General features: G+C 43.6%; 1 protein-coding gene across 2 annotated transcripts in view; it reads left to right on the top strand.

Moving 5' to 3' along the window:
• The window catches only part of LOC109630990 (contactin-associated protein-like 4), a 66991-nt gene that overhangs the window by 45688 nt on the left and 8709 nt on the right, over window positions 1–12594 (top strand). For both annotated transcript variants that reach the window (XM_069538910.1, XM_069538909.1), the window contains exons 7-18: window positions 2251–2426; window positions 2663–2809; window positions 3549–3816; window positions 4200–4346; window positions 4461–4632; window positions 7999–8105; window positions 8962–9081; window positions 9216–9416; window positions 10035–10197; window positions 10618–10745; window positions 10828–10998; window positions 12304–12522. In XM_069538910.1, the coding sequence (XP_069395011.1) occupies window positions 2251–2426; window positions 2663–2809; window positions 3549–3816; window positions 4200–4346; window positions 4461–4632; window positions 7999–8105; window positions 8962–9081; window positions 9216–9416; window positions 10035–10197; window positions 10618–10745; window positions 10828–10998; window positions 12304–12522 (2019 nt within the window). The remainder of the gene's footprint in view (window positions 1–2250; window positions 2427–2662; window positions 2810–3548; window positions 3817–4199; window positions 4347–4460; window positions 4633–7998; window positions 8106–8961; window positions 9082–9215; window positions 9417–10034; window positions 10198–10617; window positions 10746–10827; window positions 10999–12303; window positions 12523–12594) is intronic.

The raw sequence follows: 12594 nt of genomic DNA, 5'->3' as shown, positions 1-12594 counted from the left end.
CTTTCTGGAATGATCCGACACAGGAGCTCACACTGAACAAAGTGAAATGGATGTGAGGAACTTCTAGCGGCTTCTGGAGTCACAAAACATCGGATGTCTGGAAAAGTTCCTGGAGAGAGAAGCTGCATGAATCCTGAGGATACTCACTGAAAATGAACATCGGTAAAAACATTAAGGATTGTGGAATTGCAAAGGGAAAGAGTTTTAGAACAACTTTAGACGTGAAGAGCATTTACGGAACAAACATTATCATCGTGGGTAATGGATCTACCGAGCCGGTAAATGTGATTGGAATTCAAACACAAACATGCACCTCAAGAGGTTCATCTTTCTGCATATCTGTAGGGTAGAACGTGCTCTGCACCTCATTACAACCAAATCGTTTTTATATCTTTCCTTTTAAACCTTTTGCACTTTGCAGGTAAAACAAACAAAACTTCTGTTTCAACTCAAACACTTTGAATGTTTCCCAAACGTCCAACAAAAATAAAGATGGACGTATCTTCACTTCCTGCCAATATCCGCAAATGAATCCACAACATGACGGATATCGATGTTGCATTTTGTGCAGATGAGGTCATATCGACCCAGAATCGGCCTCAGCATCAAATTAAGTAATTAAAACCAAATGTACCGAAAACTTTAACACTTGAACCCAGTGTGATAACAACTACCTAAAATTCACACAGTACAGCATCCATCTTTATTTACAGTCCATGATTTATTTTCACTTAAACATCTGACAAGTTCATTTCTTAAACCGGCTGTTTCCAAATTACCATTGTTCTTCTACTTTGTTAGCAAATATTTATGCTCCATCTTTCTACCAGACGTCATTATATTACCCAGATTATAGAAACATAGAGAACACAAAATTATATTAGAATACAAGAAATACTGTAGCATAAGACATTTTTTCTCTTCACTTAACTTGTACCAGAAACTGAAAATCGTGTGTCCAAACCCTCAGGCTGCATTTTTAATCTGGTGCATCTCCAGTAACTGATATTCTGCAGCTGAAGTCAGGATAGACTTATTCACCATTTGTGGAATAAATATTGATATAAGTCAAGTGTCACTGTTCAACTTTATCAGAACTTATTCATAAGAAGTAATAATAATAAGCTGATGTGCGAAAAATCTCAAAGTTTTGGGACTTTGCAATGTTTTGTCATATTGATGAACTTTTTGATTCTGAATTGTTTTTCTTTCAAAACTTATTTGCAGCTTTAGATCGAACCTAAGCTAATTTCTAGGAAACAGTTATGATGAAGTATAAGTCTTATGACTAAAATTTAGAGAGTCACGTGTATTTAAAATACATTTGACTTTGTCTTCGTCTCTGTCTCTCTCTGTGGTACATCAGTGTGCTGATCAATGATGATTGACCACGCTTCACTCCCTCCTCCTCTCCGTCCGTCTGTCTCCTTCCCCGCCTCTGGTTTCTCCCTCTGCGATGCCAAGTGTCTGTCTGCTAGATCAATGATGATTGATGAATTAACACGTGTGACTCGGTCTCTGCTCGTCTCCCTCTCTCATTCTCTCTCATTCTTTCTTTTCCCATGCAGTCAACGTTGTCTCCTTTTAAACAAATTCAGATTCATATTTAATGACTCGGGACATTTAGCTCCATCGTCACAATAACTTAAAACCCTGCTCTCGGCCAAAACTCCAAGAGAACCAGCAGTATTTGTTTATGCCTGTCCACCTTCTCTGCCTGTGACTCGGTTGGCAGTTGTTGATTTGGTTCTGAGATGTGATCCCTGCTAGAAACTTTAAAAAGTATTGAGTTCAGAAACTTTGAAAACACCCGTTGCTGCCAGGTCATGAAGACAAAACTGGGATGTGGTGCTCACTTTGTTCCCACAGAGCGAAGGAGGTGGAGAGGAAAATGCCTCCAGTGCTGCGGAAATTTAAAGATGTGAGAGCAGAATTCAGGAAACTTAAATACGTGTCTGTAGTCGTCCAGCCATGACAAGCAGAAGAAAGAAAACATTTGACATGCAGACAGTGGGGGTCATCGTGAACGAGTGAGCTGAAACATCTGTGTCGTCTCTCAAGGACTTTTTAAAATAATATTTAATATTATATATACATCAACATATACGATTTGCCAGAATCCCAGGCCTGAATTATTGTCCCAATCTGCCTCTGTCAAGTTATCAACTTTCTCCTTCTTCATCTCCTCGTCCTCTCTTTCTGTCTGCTGTCACCACTTCTTCATCTCCTCGTCCTCCTCTGTTGTTCCAGGCAGGAGTTCGTCTGCAGACGGTCGGCACCGTGTGTCTCTGGGCAGCCTGTTAGACGATCAGCACTGGCACCAGGTCACAGTGGAGCAGCACAGTAATCACCTCAACTTCACGGTGGACAAGAGCACAGAGTGGCTGCAGATTCCTCCGAGACTCACCCACTGGGACCATGATCAGGTGTGTGCACTTGTACTTCTATCTTTATGAGGACCACTTTGACTTTTGGGCCTTAGTCTAACAGAATAACGACATTTTGCCGATAATCACATTCTGCTCCAAAATGTATTGTAAATAAATAAATAATGTGTTGTCTCTAAGATAGTAATACGTGTGTGCTGCTCACAAACATTTGAATTCCCACCTGTTCTCCTCCTCATGTGTTTTCCCGTGTGCTCGTGTCTCCCTCTGTACAGATGAGCGTGGGCGCCGACCACGACCTCGGCTCTCGCAGGTCATTCGGGTCGGACAGAAATTTCTGCGGTTGTTTGGAAAACCTAATTTACAACGACGTGAACCTGGTGGAGCTTGCTCAGCAGAGAGACCAGCTGGTCGCTGTGAAGGTAAACTGACTCACAGTGTGCGACTGAGAAGCTTGTACATGTGCGTATGTTACCACATGTGGTCACTACATGCTCCATGTCTGCAGCTGGATCCAGTGCAAACACAGTAAAATAACATAAAATGCAAGTGAAGTGAACTTATTAACTTATCTCTGTCAGTGTGTGTGTATGTCAAGCTAATGCACTTGAGATGCAGAAGTGTTTAACTTCTCCCTTCTTCAGCCTGCGTCACTTTAACGACCCCACAAAGAGCTTTTAGATTTGATCATGTGTCTGTGTGCTGCATACTCCAGTGAAAACAGAAACTCACTATCGCCCAGAGGGAACCTGGGATGTAACAAATCACTGTTGCTGCCCCGGCTCTGGATTTACTGTAATTACCTCTCCTCCAAACTATGAGCCCTCACAGAGACGGCCAACTGCTCCCACTTATTTAATTGCCCACCTCATTTCTCGCTCTCTCTTCCTCTCCTTCTCCATCTCTCCCTCTTCACACTTCCTCCGTGACCTTAGAAAGCTGTTGGGTGACGTTGGTGCTTATTCTAAGCCCGGCTATTATCATTATGGTAATACTCTCTTTAAGGAGACTTGCTGATTGGATCTCAGCGCGTGAGGCCGCTGCCACGCACCCTCGAAAATTAATTTATATTCATGCATTATGTTGTTTTCCCTCTTTTGCTAAAATAATCTCTCTCTCTCCATACCCCCCCACCCCACCCCTCCTCTCGATCTATCCCAGGGCAACGTGACCTTTTCCTGTGCTGAGCCCATTTTCGTGGCCGTGACGTTCACTGGCCCCCAGAGCTTCCTCCGGTTGCCAAGAGTTGCTGAGCCGTCATCGACGGGGATGACCCTGGGGCTTCAGTTTAGGACGTGGAACAAGGCGGGGCTGCTGCTGACCTTTGAACTCTCAAACCATGGTGGTGCAGTCTGGCTGTACCTAAGCAAAGCTGTGCTCCACCTCCAGATCCACAAGCCTGGCAGGGCGCCGCTGGAGCTCAACGCAGGTCAGTCCGACCACGAGAGGGGACACTGAACTTTCTTGCGTTTCTGCACACACTGCTGTTTCCGCCACTTTCACTCCAGGTCACTTTAAAGTCTACATATTATCCTGGAGTCTTGATTCTTTATATACTGTATATTTGTATATATTTACCTTTTGTACACTTAAATCTCAATCTAGTCAATATTTGCTTTCATAAATGAGAAGTATAGACGCAGTAACTTGTGCTTAAAGAAGGAATATTCTGATTTAAATAAAGCATTGGGTCTTCTCACGACTCTTTGTTTTGGATAGATGCAGACAAAGGATGTTTAGCAACTGACTGAGTTAAAAGATTCAGTTCAAATCAAGATGGTGAAAGTTGTGTTTATCTGTGTGCGTCTTCAGGTTCAGCTCTGAATGACGGTCAGTGGCACTCAGTGGTCCTGACCTCCAGACGAGGACATCTGACCATCACAGTGGACGGAGACGAAGGAGGCGCCGCTCAGGCCAGTCCCTCATTTGTGGTGACCACAACTGAACTCTTCTTCGGGGGTAAGAAAAGAGATGGATAACTGAACACAGACAGAGGTGGAGTGTTTGAAAGTTTTTTAGGTGGAGGCCATGACACGGTTTCCTTTGGGTTGTTTCCTCTCCTCTCGTGCGCAGGTTGTCCCTCTGAAGGAAGCGACCAGGAGTGTATGAACCCCTTCAAAGTTTTCATGGGATGCATGCGGCTGCTGACTGTGGACAGCCAACAGCTGGATTTGATCAAGGTGCAGCAGAGGCTGATGGGAAACTACAGTCACCTGCAGGTCGACATGTGTGGCATCATCGACAGGTCAGACCTCAAAGCACCATTTGTTTTTTTCTAAAGATTCCGTTACCTGGACTTTTACAAAAAAAGTACAACTCATATCATTTTATCAGCTGGAGGCTTCTCACCAGTTATGGACGTAGTGATTGATTCATGTTGTCCATGGCCCTGCTCAGGTTAAACCCTTGAAAAACAAATACACACAGAGAATGAACGACATCGAACTTCTTTTGTTATTCAGTTCGAAAGTCATAACTAAAGAAGAACACGAAGAGATAAATCTTGATATACACAGTTCTGAACTTGACAAGTGTGTCAGTTATCTTTCTTTCTTTGAGGCGGTCTTTGTTGAATTTACTGCTTCGTTTAAATGTGAATATCCAACGTTTTGGACTTCTTCAAATACTTGATGAGATTACTAGAATCACTGATGCTGCTGCCTCTCGAAAACTGAAGTCTTGCATTCATTCAGCTAATGCTCCATTACTGAAAATCACTTCTTCTTCGCCGCTCTCATTTCCTGTTTCATCTGGGTGGAACCAATATAGTTTATAGATGTGTTATCGGATTGGATTCATGTACTCGTCATTTCTGATGCTGGTGTTTTTATTGGAGCATCTTCTATCGGGGAAACCGACCTGAGCAAATGCTAAAAAAAATGTTTTCCTTCCCTAAATTTATCCAGGAAAAGTTTAGTGCAGAATATTCAATGTGCTTAATGATTTGTCAGAGGGCATTGTCAGAAAGGAGCAAAGCAATGTTGTTAAAATGTTTGATTTAATTGTCACTTGTTCTTTGTAAATCCTGTTAATCTCCCCCTGGAGGCTCCATGACTGGTTTCCTGTGAAATTGGGTTGCATATGGATTATTAGACAGCAGAGGATTGGAGACAGAGGGAATTATGGGAACAGTTTTCAGTGTTTCACAAAATGTTTTTCTCACCAGGAAAACAGTCCTGGTGTTATTATTGTTTTTCATCATTTAGCATCATATGAGGTGGAGCTTCTCTCACTGGGCTGTAATGTGGTTTAGTTTTCTTTTGTCTCTTGAAAATGTGATTTATTTGTGTGAAGCTCCTGTATGGATGGTTAGGGAGAGGTTTCACTGTCCAGGACACACACACACACACACACACATACATTTAGCGTTATTGTTCAACAGAGACCAGAAAGAAATGAGCGCAGAGAAAATAGAATTTTTCTATTCTGCCAAATCGTCATTCTGCCTCCAGTGTTTTTATCTGCTTGGCCCTGACTGTTGCCTTGTCTCAGTGTGTGAGTTTGGAGAAATTATAGGATATTGGCATGTTTGCAAAAGATCTCTGTTCGGCCGGTTTGCTTTCTGCTTCTGCTTCTGCTACAAATAGTTGTTGTCGTCATCTTTGCATAGTTTTTATTTGCTGCAGTTCAACAGAGACAGAAAAACCTCTAATAAATTCAATCAGTGTTAAAGTTTGTAATTGCTTGTTTATTCTATTATCAATACCACTCTATACCCACTTTACAGTCACTAATTAGCCTGGATTGAGATGTGCAGATGTGTGTGTCTTCCTCAAACATGGGTCCTCGACCAGAGGCCTGGGAGTATTAGGGGGGCTTTGCAGTATCTTAGCTGTTCCTAGTACACTGATAACTGTGCAGACTCTGGTTCCAAATCTATAAAATGGTGGCGTTCGTATTGGGGATGTTTTTGTTTCAGTTCTCCACAGTGGGAGGAAGCGGAGGCGTTCATCCTCATGTACACAGTCTGTGGTGTAAACGTACATGCATGAGACTAAAACTCTTCTGAACCTACATAGATATTAATTAAAACATGTATCTCCACCATTGGACAGAATCAATATGGTCACCACATTTAATCAAATAGCAGAAAGAAAACCATGACCTGTGATGTGCGTCGCTGTGATGCAGAAAATTCAAGCGTGTCCACCGTGTCCGCTGCTTTGTGTGCGAGCTGTAACACATCGTTCTCACAACATGACCTTCCACCTTTGTTCCGAATGATTAGAGCCCATTGCTAAGTAGTAAACACGTACTCCACCAGGCAGCGTTCCTTTCAGTCAGATATCGAGTTGGAAAATTGGATTTTCACCTCCAACCTACAGTATATAGAAATATGTGCTGCATGACCGCTCATGTGAATCCCTCCATGAACCCATTGCCCTTTTGCTTGAAAATTGAATATTTTCCTGGGATGGACAATGGACCATCAGAATTTATATTGAATATATATATATATATTTAAAAGCAGTGGAGTTAATAGAAAAGTTCTGCACCTGCCTTCATTCGAACTTATTTTCAGAAAGAAATTGGTGATAAAAACCAAAGTTTCACGTCTGACAAGTCTGCTGAGTCAGGCCTTTTCCAGCAGTGAATCCCCCCCCCCCCCCCGACTACAAGATTAAACATACAAGCTGCGCTGCTTCTCTCTTTCCGTCTCTCTGCACATATCGCTGACCTCGTTTAGCCTCCTTAATATGGTTACCCTCTCCCTTTCTCACCCTCAATTCCCCTTCCTCTATTTCTCTCTCCCTCTACAGTATCTCCATCATTCTGTCTTCCCCTCCTCCTCCTCCTCCTCCTCCTCCTCCTCTCTTTCTTGTTTTGCTTGCCCCTCCAGCTCCATCCTGACACGAGGCTGAAGGAAAAGAAATATGAGTTAACAGGAGCATAACAGTACAAAATATTTCTGAGCAGAGAAAAACCTCTAGAGTTAGTCAGTTATGATTTCTCAACTCCGTTAAGTACAAGAGTTGATGCTATTTTATCGTTTCATTATTATTAACAGAGTCCTTGAAAGGAAAAATCCAGTGTGAAAGTCTCTCTAGTCAAAGTGTGAAACGCCTTTCTGCCATTTAACTGTTGAAATAACACACAAAAGAGTCACAGAGTCTCAGTGGGTGGAGTTTTATTAAGGTTATAAAAGCCATAAACAGACCACAGCTACATACTGAGTGCAGTGAAGTAAGGTTTATAGTTGAGGGCACTGGATTAACATTGAGTACGTTTATTTTTATCTTCAGTGATCGGAGGTAAAGCAAAAAACTTTGAGAGGACGTTTCTGTTATTAAAACACAATTATTACTTTTAAATCTACGTTTACCTGAACATTTTCATTTGTCATTCAACACTTCTTGCCTCATGCCAATGTTTTCATAGTTTGACTAGTTAGACTCAAATATGAACTGATTAGATCTTAATCATCTAAAATAAATATGCATGTAACTGTACTGGCTGGGCGGAAGCATACATTCGCATGACACTCACTCTAGACTTTCCCTCCGGTTGTGCGGTCGTAGAGTTTTACTCTGTAAAAGTGTGAGTTTCCACTGGAGCAAATTATTGTAACGGAGTCGAAACTTGTGCTCTCTTTCCTGTCTCCTTCTCTCAGGTGTTCCCCGAATCACTGTGAACACGGAGGCACCTGCAGTCAGTCATGGAGCACCTTTCACTGCAACTGCTCCGGCACCAGCTACAGCGGAGCAACCTGTCACAGCTGTGAGAGCAATTATTCTTCTTCAGAGATCAGAGACGCTCTGTGGATTCTGTGCATGTGCATGTAGGTGTTTCCTCTAATGAGGCGTTAATGTCAGGTCCCGGTGGACGCTGTCGAAGCAGAGGGTCAGACCTCTTTGCTGCAGTCGTCATTGTGTGGCTGCTGCTGAGGAGACTCAGAGAGACACAGAGGGAGGGAGGGGGATTTAGAGGATGAGCAGGGGAATGAGAGGAAGAGCTGAGAGAGGAGAAGGTGAAGAAGGAGAGCAAAATGTTTGTGTTTTCCTCTTGACTGTCCAGTTCTGCTCTAGTGGAAATATATTTTTTATAAAACCAGTAAAGTGCTCTTCTTGCTGCCAAAACGATGAATTACACACAAGAAGTTTTTTCCAAGGCTTCAGTGTTCAGAGGTGATGATGAAGTGTTTTACTCTGCGGTCGATACGACACATGAGACAAGTGAATTTAAAAAAGCTCAAGAAAGATCAATATGTTGCTCGTTGGTTCACAGCAGTTAATAGAGCGACTTCTTCACTCGAAACTTGTTCGGTCCAGGATTTGTTTGTGTTTAAGCAGTAAACTAGTTTTATGAACTTTTCACACTTTCAATGATTAAACATTTGATTTATTACAATCCAATGGTCATTCAGATCAGAGCAGAGAAATATCTTTTACCCTTTGTTTCTATCCTGACTGAAAAACAATGGCTTTGTGTATTTTCTCCTACACAAAGTAGCCGTATCGCATAGTTTATACCTAGACGACACTGAAGCGTTACACTCGTCTGTGTGATGTCTCCGTCTCTCCAGGAAGAGGAGTGTAGAATTTGATGATGATGATGTTTGTCTGTCTCTCCTCAGCGATACACGAGCAGTCCTGTGAAGCGTACAAACACAAAGGCAACACGTCGGGGTATTATTACATTGACGTGGACGGCAGCGGACCCGTCGGACCACAGCTTATATACTGCAACATGACAGGTGACTGACGCACGCATCAAAACACACTGGTGTCCAGTTTCTCCCCCTTCTCTCTCTTTCAATCGTGAGTCCTGCTGAGTGAGACACACACAGAATATTGAAATACACGCTTTGTGTCTTTCTGTCTCCACCAGAGGACGTGACGTGGACGGTAATTCAGCACAACAACACAGAACTGACCAGAATTCGACCTTCGTCAGGAAAGACTCGGCACTCCACTCACTTTGAGTACGCGTCCAAAGACGAGCAGCTGGCGGCCATCATCGGCCAATCGGAGCACTGCGAGCAGGAGCTGAACTACTTCTGCAGGAGGTCACGTCTTCTCCACTCACCAGGTCAGGAGTTGATGGACAAATAAAGAAAAGCTACAGGGAGGCTGCTGTTTGTTGATGAATCTATAATCTACTCTGACTTGCAAACATTGTATTACCGAGTGTCCAGCTTTGGATTTGTTGCTTTGCATTTAGGGTTAAAGGTGGTTAGAGGAAATAAATGGAACGACGTTCTGAGAGCCCATCTCTCTTGTTGGATTCTGGATCCTCTTGTTTATCCCGACCTACCGCAGCATTGGGTCACGACTCACTCTCTCGTAAAACCTCATGGAAATTGGTTCTGTAGTTTTTGCACAATCCTGCTAACAACCAAACCACATTAAAATCTGCCACATCCTGATTTTTATTTCTGCACCAAATTGCACACACTCACATATTAGTCCACTAAATATGCCTGAGTCAAAAAAATGCATCTATTGCAGATCTGTGTGTTCTGACAGAGGGATCCCTCAACTCTCCATGTGGGTTCGCCCATGTTAAGAGGTTTTTTTTGTACTCCTCACTCTAGTCGAGGGTTAAGGACAGAGGATGGCGAACTTCTCACAGATGTTCAGCCCTGTGAGGCAGATTGTGATTTATGAATATACAAATAACACACAAATCTGTGTGTGTGTGTTCCAGACGGCTCCCCTCTCAGCTGGTGGGTGGGAGGTCCAGGTGAAGGTCAGAGACAAACCTACTGGGCCGGAGCGCCGCCGGGCAGCCAGCGCTGTTCCTGCAGCCTGCGACAGAACTGCGTGGACCCCAAACACCGCTGCAACTGTGATGCTGACCGCACCGAGTGGTACTGTTCACTTATTTATATCAGCCCTGCCTGGTTTCATTCATAAGGTCACTGTAGACGACTGAATCAAACAGGCAGGTAGAGTTTACTAATGATCATGTTGACAAGGCTCGGTTTAATCTGTGAACAATATCTCATTCGTTTTTAATGATTCATCCTCTGTTTACTTTCATTTATGATGATACATTTTCCCTTTTTGCTCCATTTTCATTTCCCTACTTCTTCCTGTTTTTCTTCCTCTCATGTCATCGATGACAACGATAATCAGACTTTTCATTATTCTCTGTTCCCTCTCTCTCTCTCTCTCTCTCTCTGTCCGTCTCGAGATAAAACTCCATCTTTTTTCTTCCTGTGATCTGATGTTTTTCCTCCTGATACATTCCTCTTCTGTTTACTCCTCGACCTTCCTCTACCTTCAAGGGCTAATGACTCGGGCCTGTTGACCCATAAGGAGACCCTCCCTGTCAGATCCCTGGTCCTGGGCGATGTGCACAGGCCCGGCTCAGAAGGCGCCTACAGGGTGGGACCACTCCGTTGCCATGGAGACAGTAAGTAATTGCAAAAGCAAAATTTTCCATCTCATTTCCTCCTCTGAACTCTTTGTAAATATATTGTATTTCTTTTTTTCAGAAAATGTCTGGAATGCTGCCTTTTTTGACAAGGAGACGTCGTACCTCCACTTTCCCACATTCCACGGAGAGCTGAGCGCCGACATCTCCTTCCTCTTTAAGACCACTTCATCCTCCGGCGTCTTTCTGGAAAACCTGGGCATCAAGGACTTCATTCGGATCGAACTCAGCTGTAAGTGAAAAGCTTTCAGGTTCGACGTCTAATCCGGGCGGCTCTTGGATGCGGATCACAACCTGGGCAGGAAGGATTCATGGCGGTAGATGAAGTCCCACCTGGAGGGAACTCAGCTGGGGGGGGGCGCTCCTCCCTCAAACTCCACCTGAGATCCTTTAAACCCAGAAAAGAAATATACTTTTCCAGCAACTCCACCATTTAATGTTCCTCCTCTGGGAAATCACTGCAGTGTCATTGTTCCAGCCTGCTGCAGTGCATCTCCTTTATAACTACCACAGTTTCGAGTCGTCTGTATCTCGGGGCTCTGCTGTTGAAATATCATCGTACCGTCACCATTCATCTTCGTTCACATATTGTGAGCTGTTCTTCAATGTGACTCACTAAACGTAATGTGGTGCAACATTGAACTTGATAGAAACAGACGTTTTTATGACGGACAATATATTTTCTCACAAGATACAAAGGTTAAAATCAGGGTTTAAACTACAGGCAGCCATCTGGTCCCTTCAACTGATGACTGTATATGTTATGTGTTGACTCAATGTCACATGTCAGAGCTTTGCTGATTTCTATTAAAACGACTTAAATAAGAGATTTATCTTTGCTGGTTGTCAAAACTGCAGCTGTCCAGCCGTAATTGTAACTCGTTGCCAGGACAACCGCTCTCCGGTGTCTCCTCCCTTGTGAGCTGGTTTTGTGTTTGATGTTTGTTTTCTTCGCTCTAATGATTAATTACTTGAATCTGAATATATATATTCTTTTCTCATCAAAGTTCCAGTGGAGCTCATGTGTCAAAGTGTCAACTGGCTCCTCAGTCCCTCTGCAGAGATCGCTTCATCCTCTCCTGAAGCTCTCACGGGGAATAAGATTCCTCGTGACAACGGAGAGTTTGCAAACATTAAGGGTCATTTACAGTCGGGCAGCTAATGAGAAAACCACACAGGTGCAGAATGAACTCGCAGCACTTTGCAGGAAACCATCTCTGACATAAGAATAGAATGATGGTCTTTAGAGATTTTAATTGGATATAAAATAAATGTTAGCTGCAGCTGCTGAACCATGTGCTGTAAGAAATTCAACAGGAGCTTGTTCGTACTGTATTCATGCCTTTTAGTTTCATCCATGTGCCACCTGCTAACATGGAGGAGGCAGGGTTCATGTGGGGGGGCCATCATGTCGTCCATCTTTACTTCCAGTCTATGGGGGGAACACGGCTGCAGAGAGAAATGTTGAGTGGATAGTGAAAACTGATGTTGACGACTATTTCCACTGAGTCGACTTCTTCCCTCTTCCCTGCTGCAGCCTCCACTGAGGTCCTCTTCTCCTTCGATGTGGGTAACGGTCCGCTGGAGGTCGGAGTGAAGGCTGCCTTCCCCCTCGATGACAACAGGTGGCATCGCATCCGAGCCGAGCGCAACATCAAAGAGGCGACGCTTCGCCTCGACGAGCTCCCCGCTGCCGCTCAGGAGGCTCCTGCTGACGGACACATTCACCTGCAGCTCAACAGCCAGCTATTCATAGGTCTGTGTGTGTTTGTGAGAGTGTGTGTGTGTGTTCTGCACAAAACTGAAATGCAATTCAAAACTGCCGTTT

Source organism: Paralichthys olivaceus, chromosome 14 (assembly GCF_024713975.1).
Source record: "Paralichthys olivaceus isolate ysfri-2021 chromosome 14, ASM2471397v2, whole genome shotgun sequence".
NCBI classification, from domain to species: Eukaryota; Metazoa; Chordata; class Actinopteri; order Pleuronectiformes; family Paralichthyidae; genus Paralichthys; species Paralichthys olivaceus.
The sequence above is the reverse complement of the archived record's forward strand: the minus strand, read 5'-3'. Positions and strand labels throughout refer to the sequence as shown.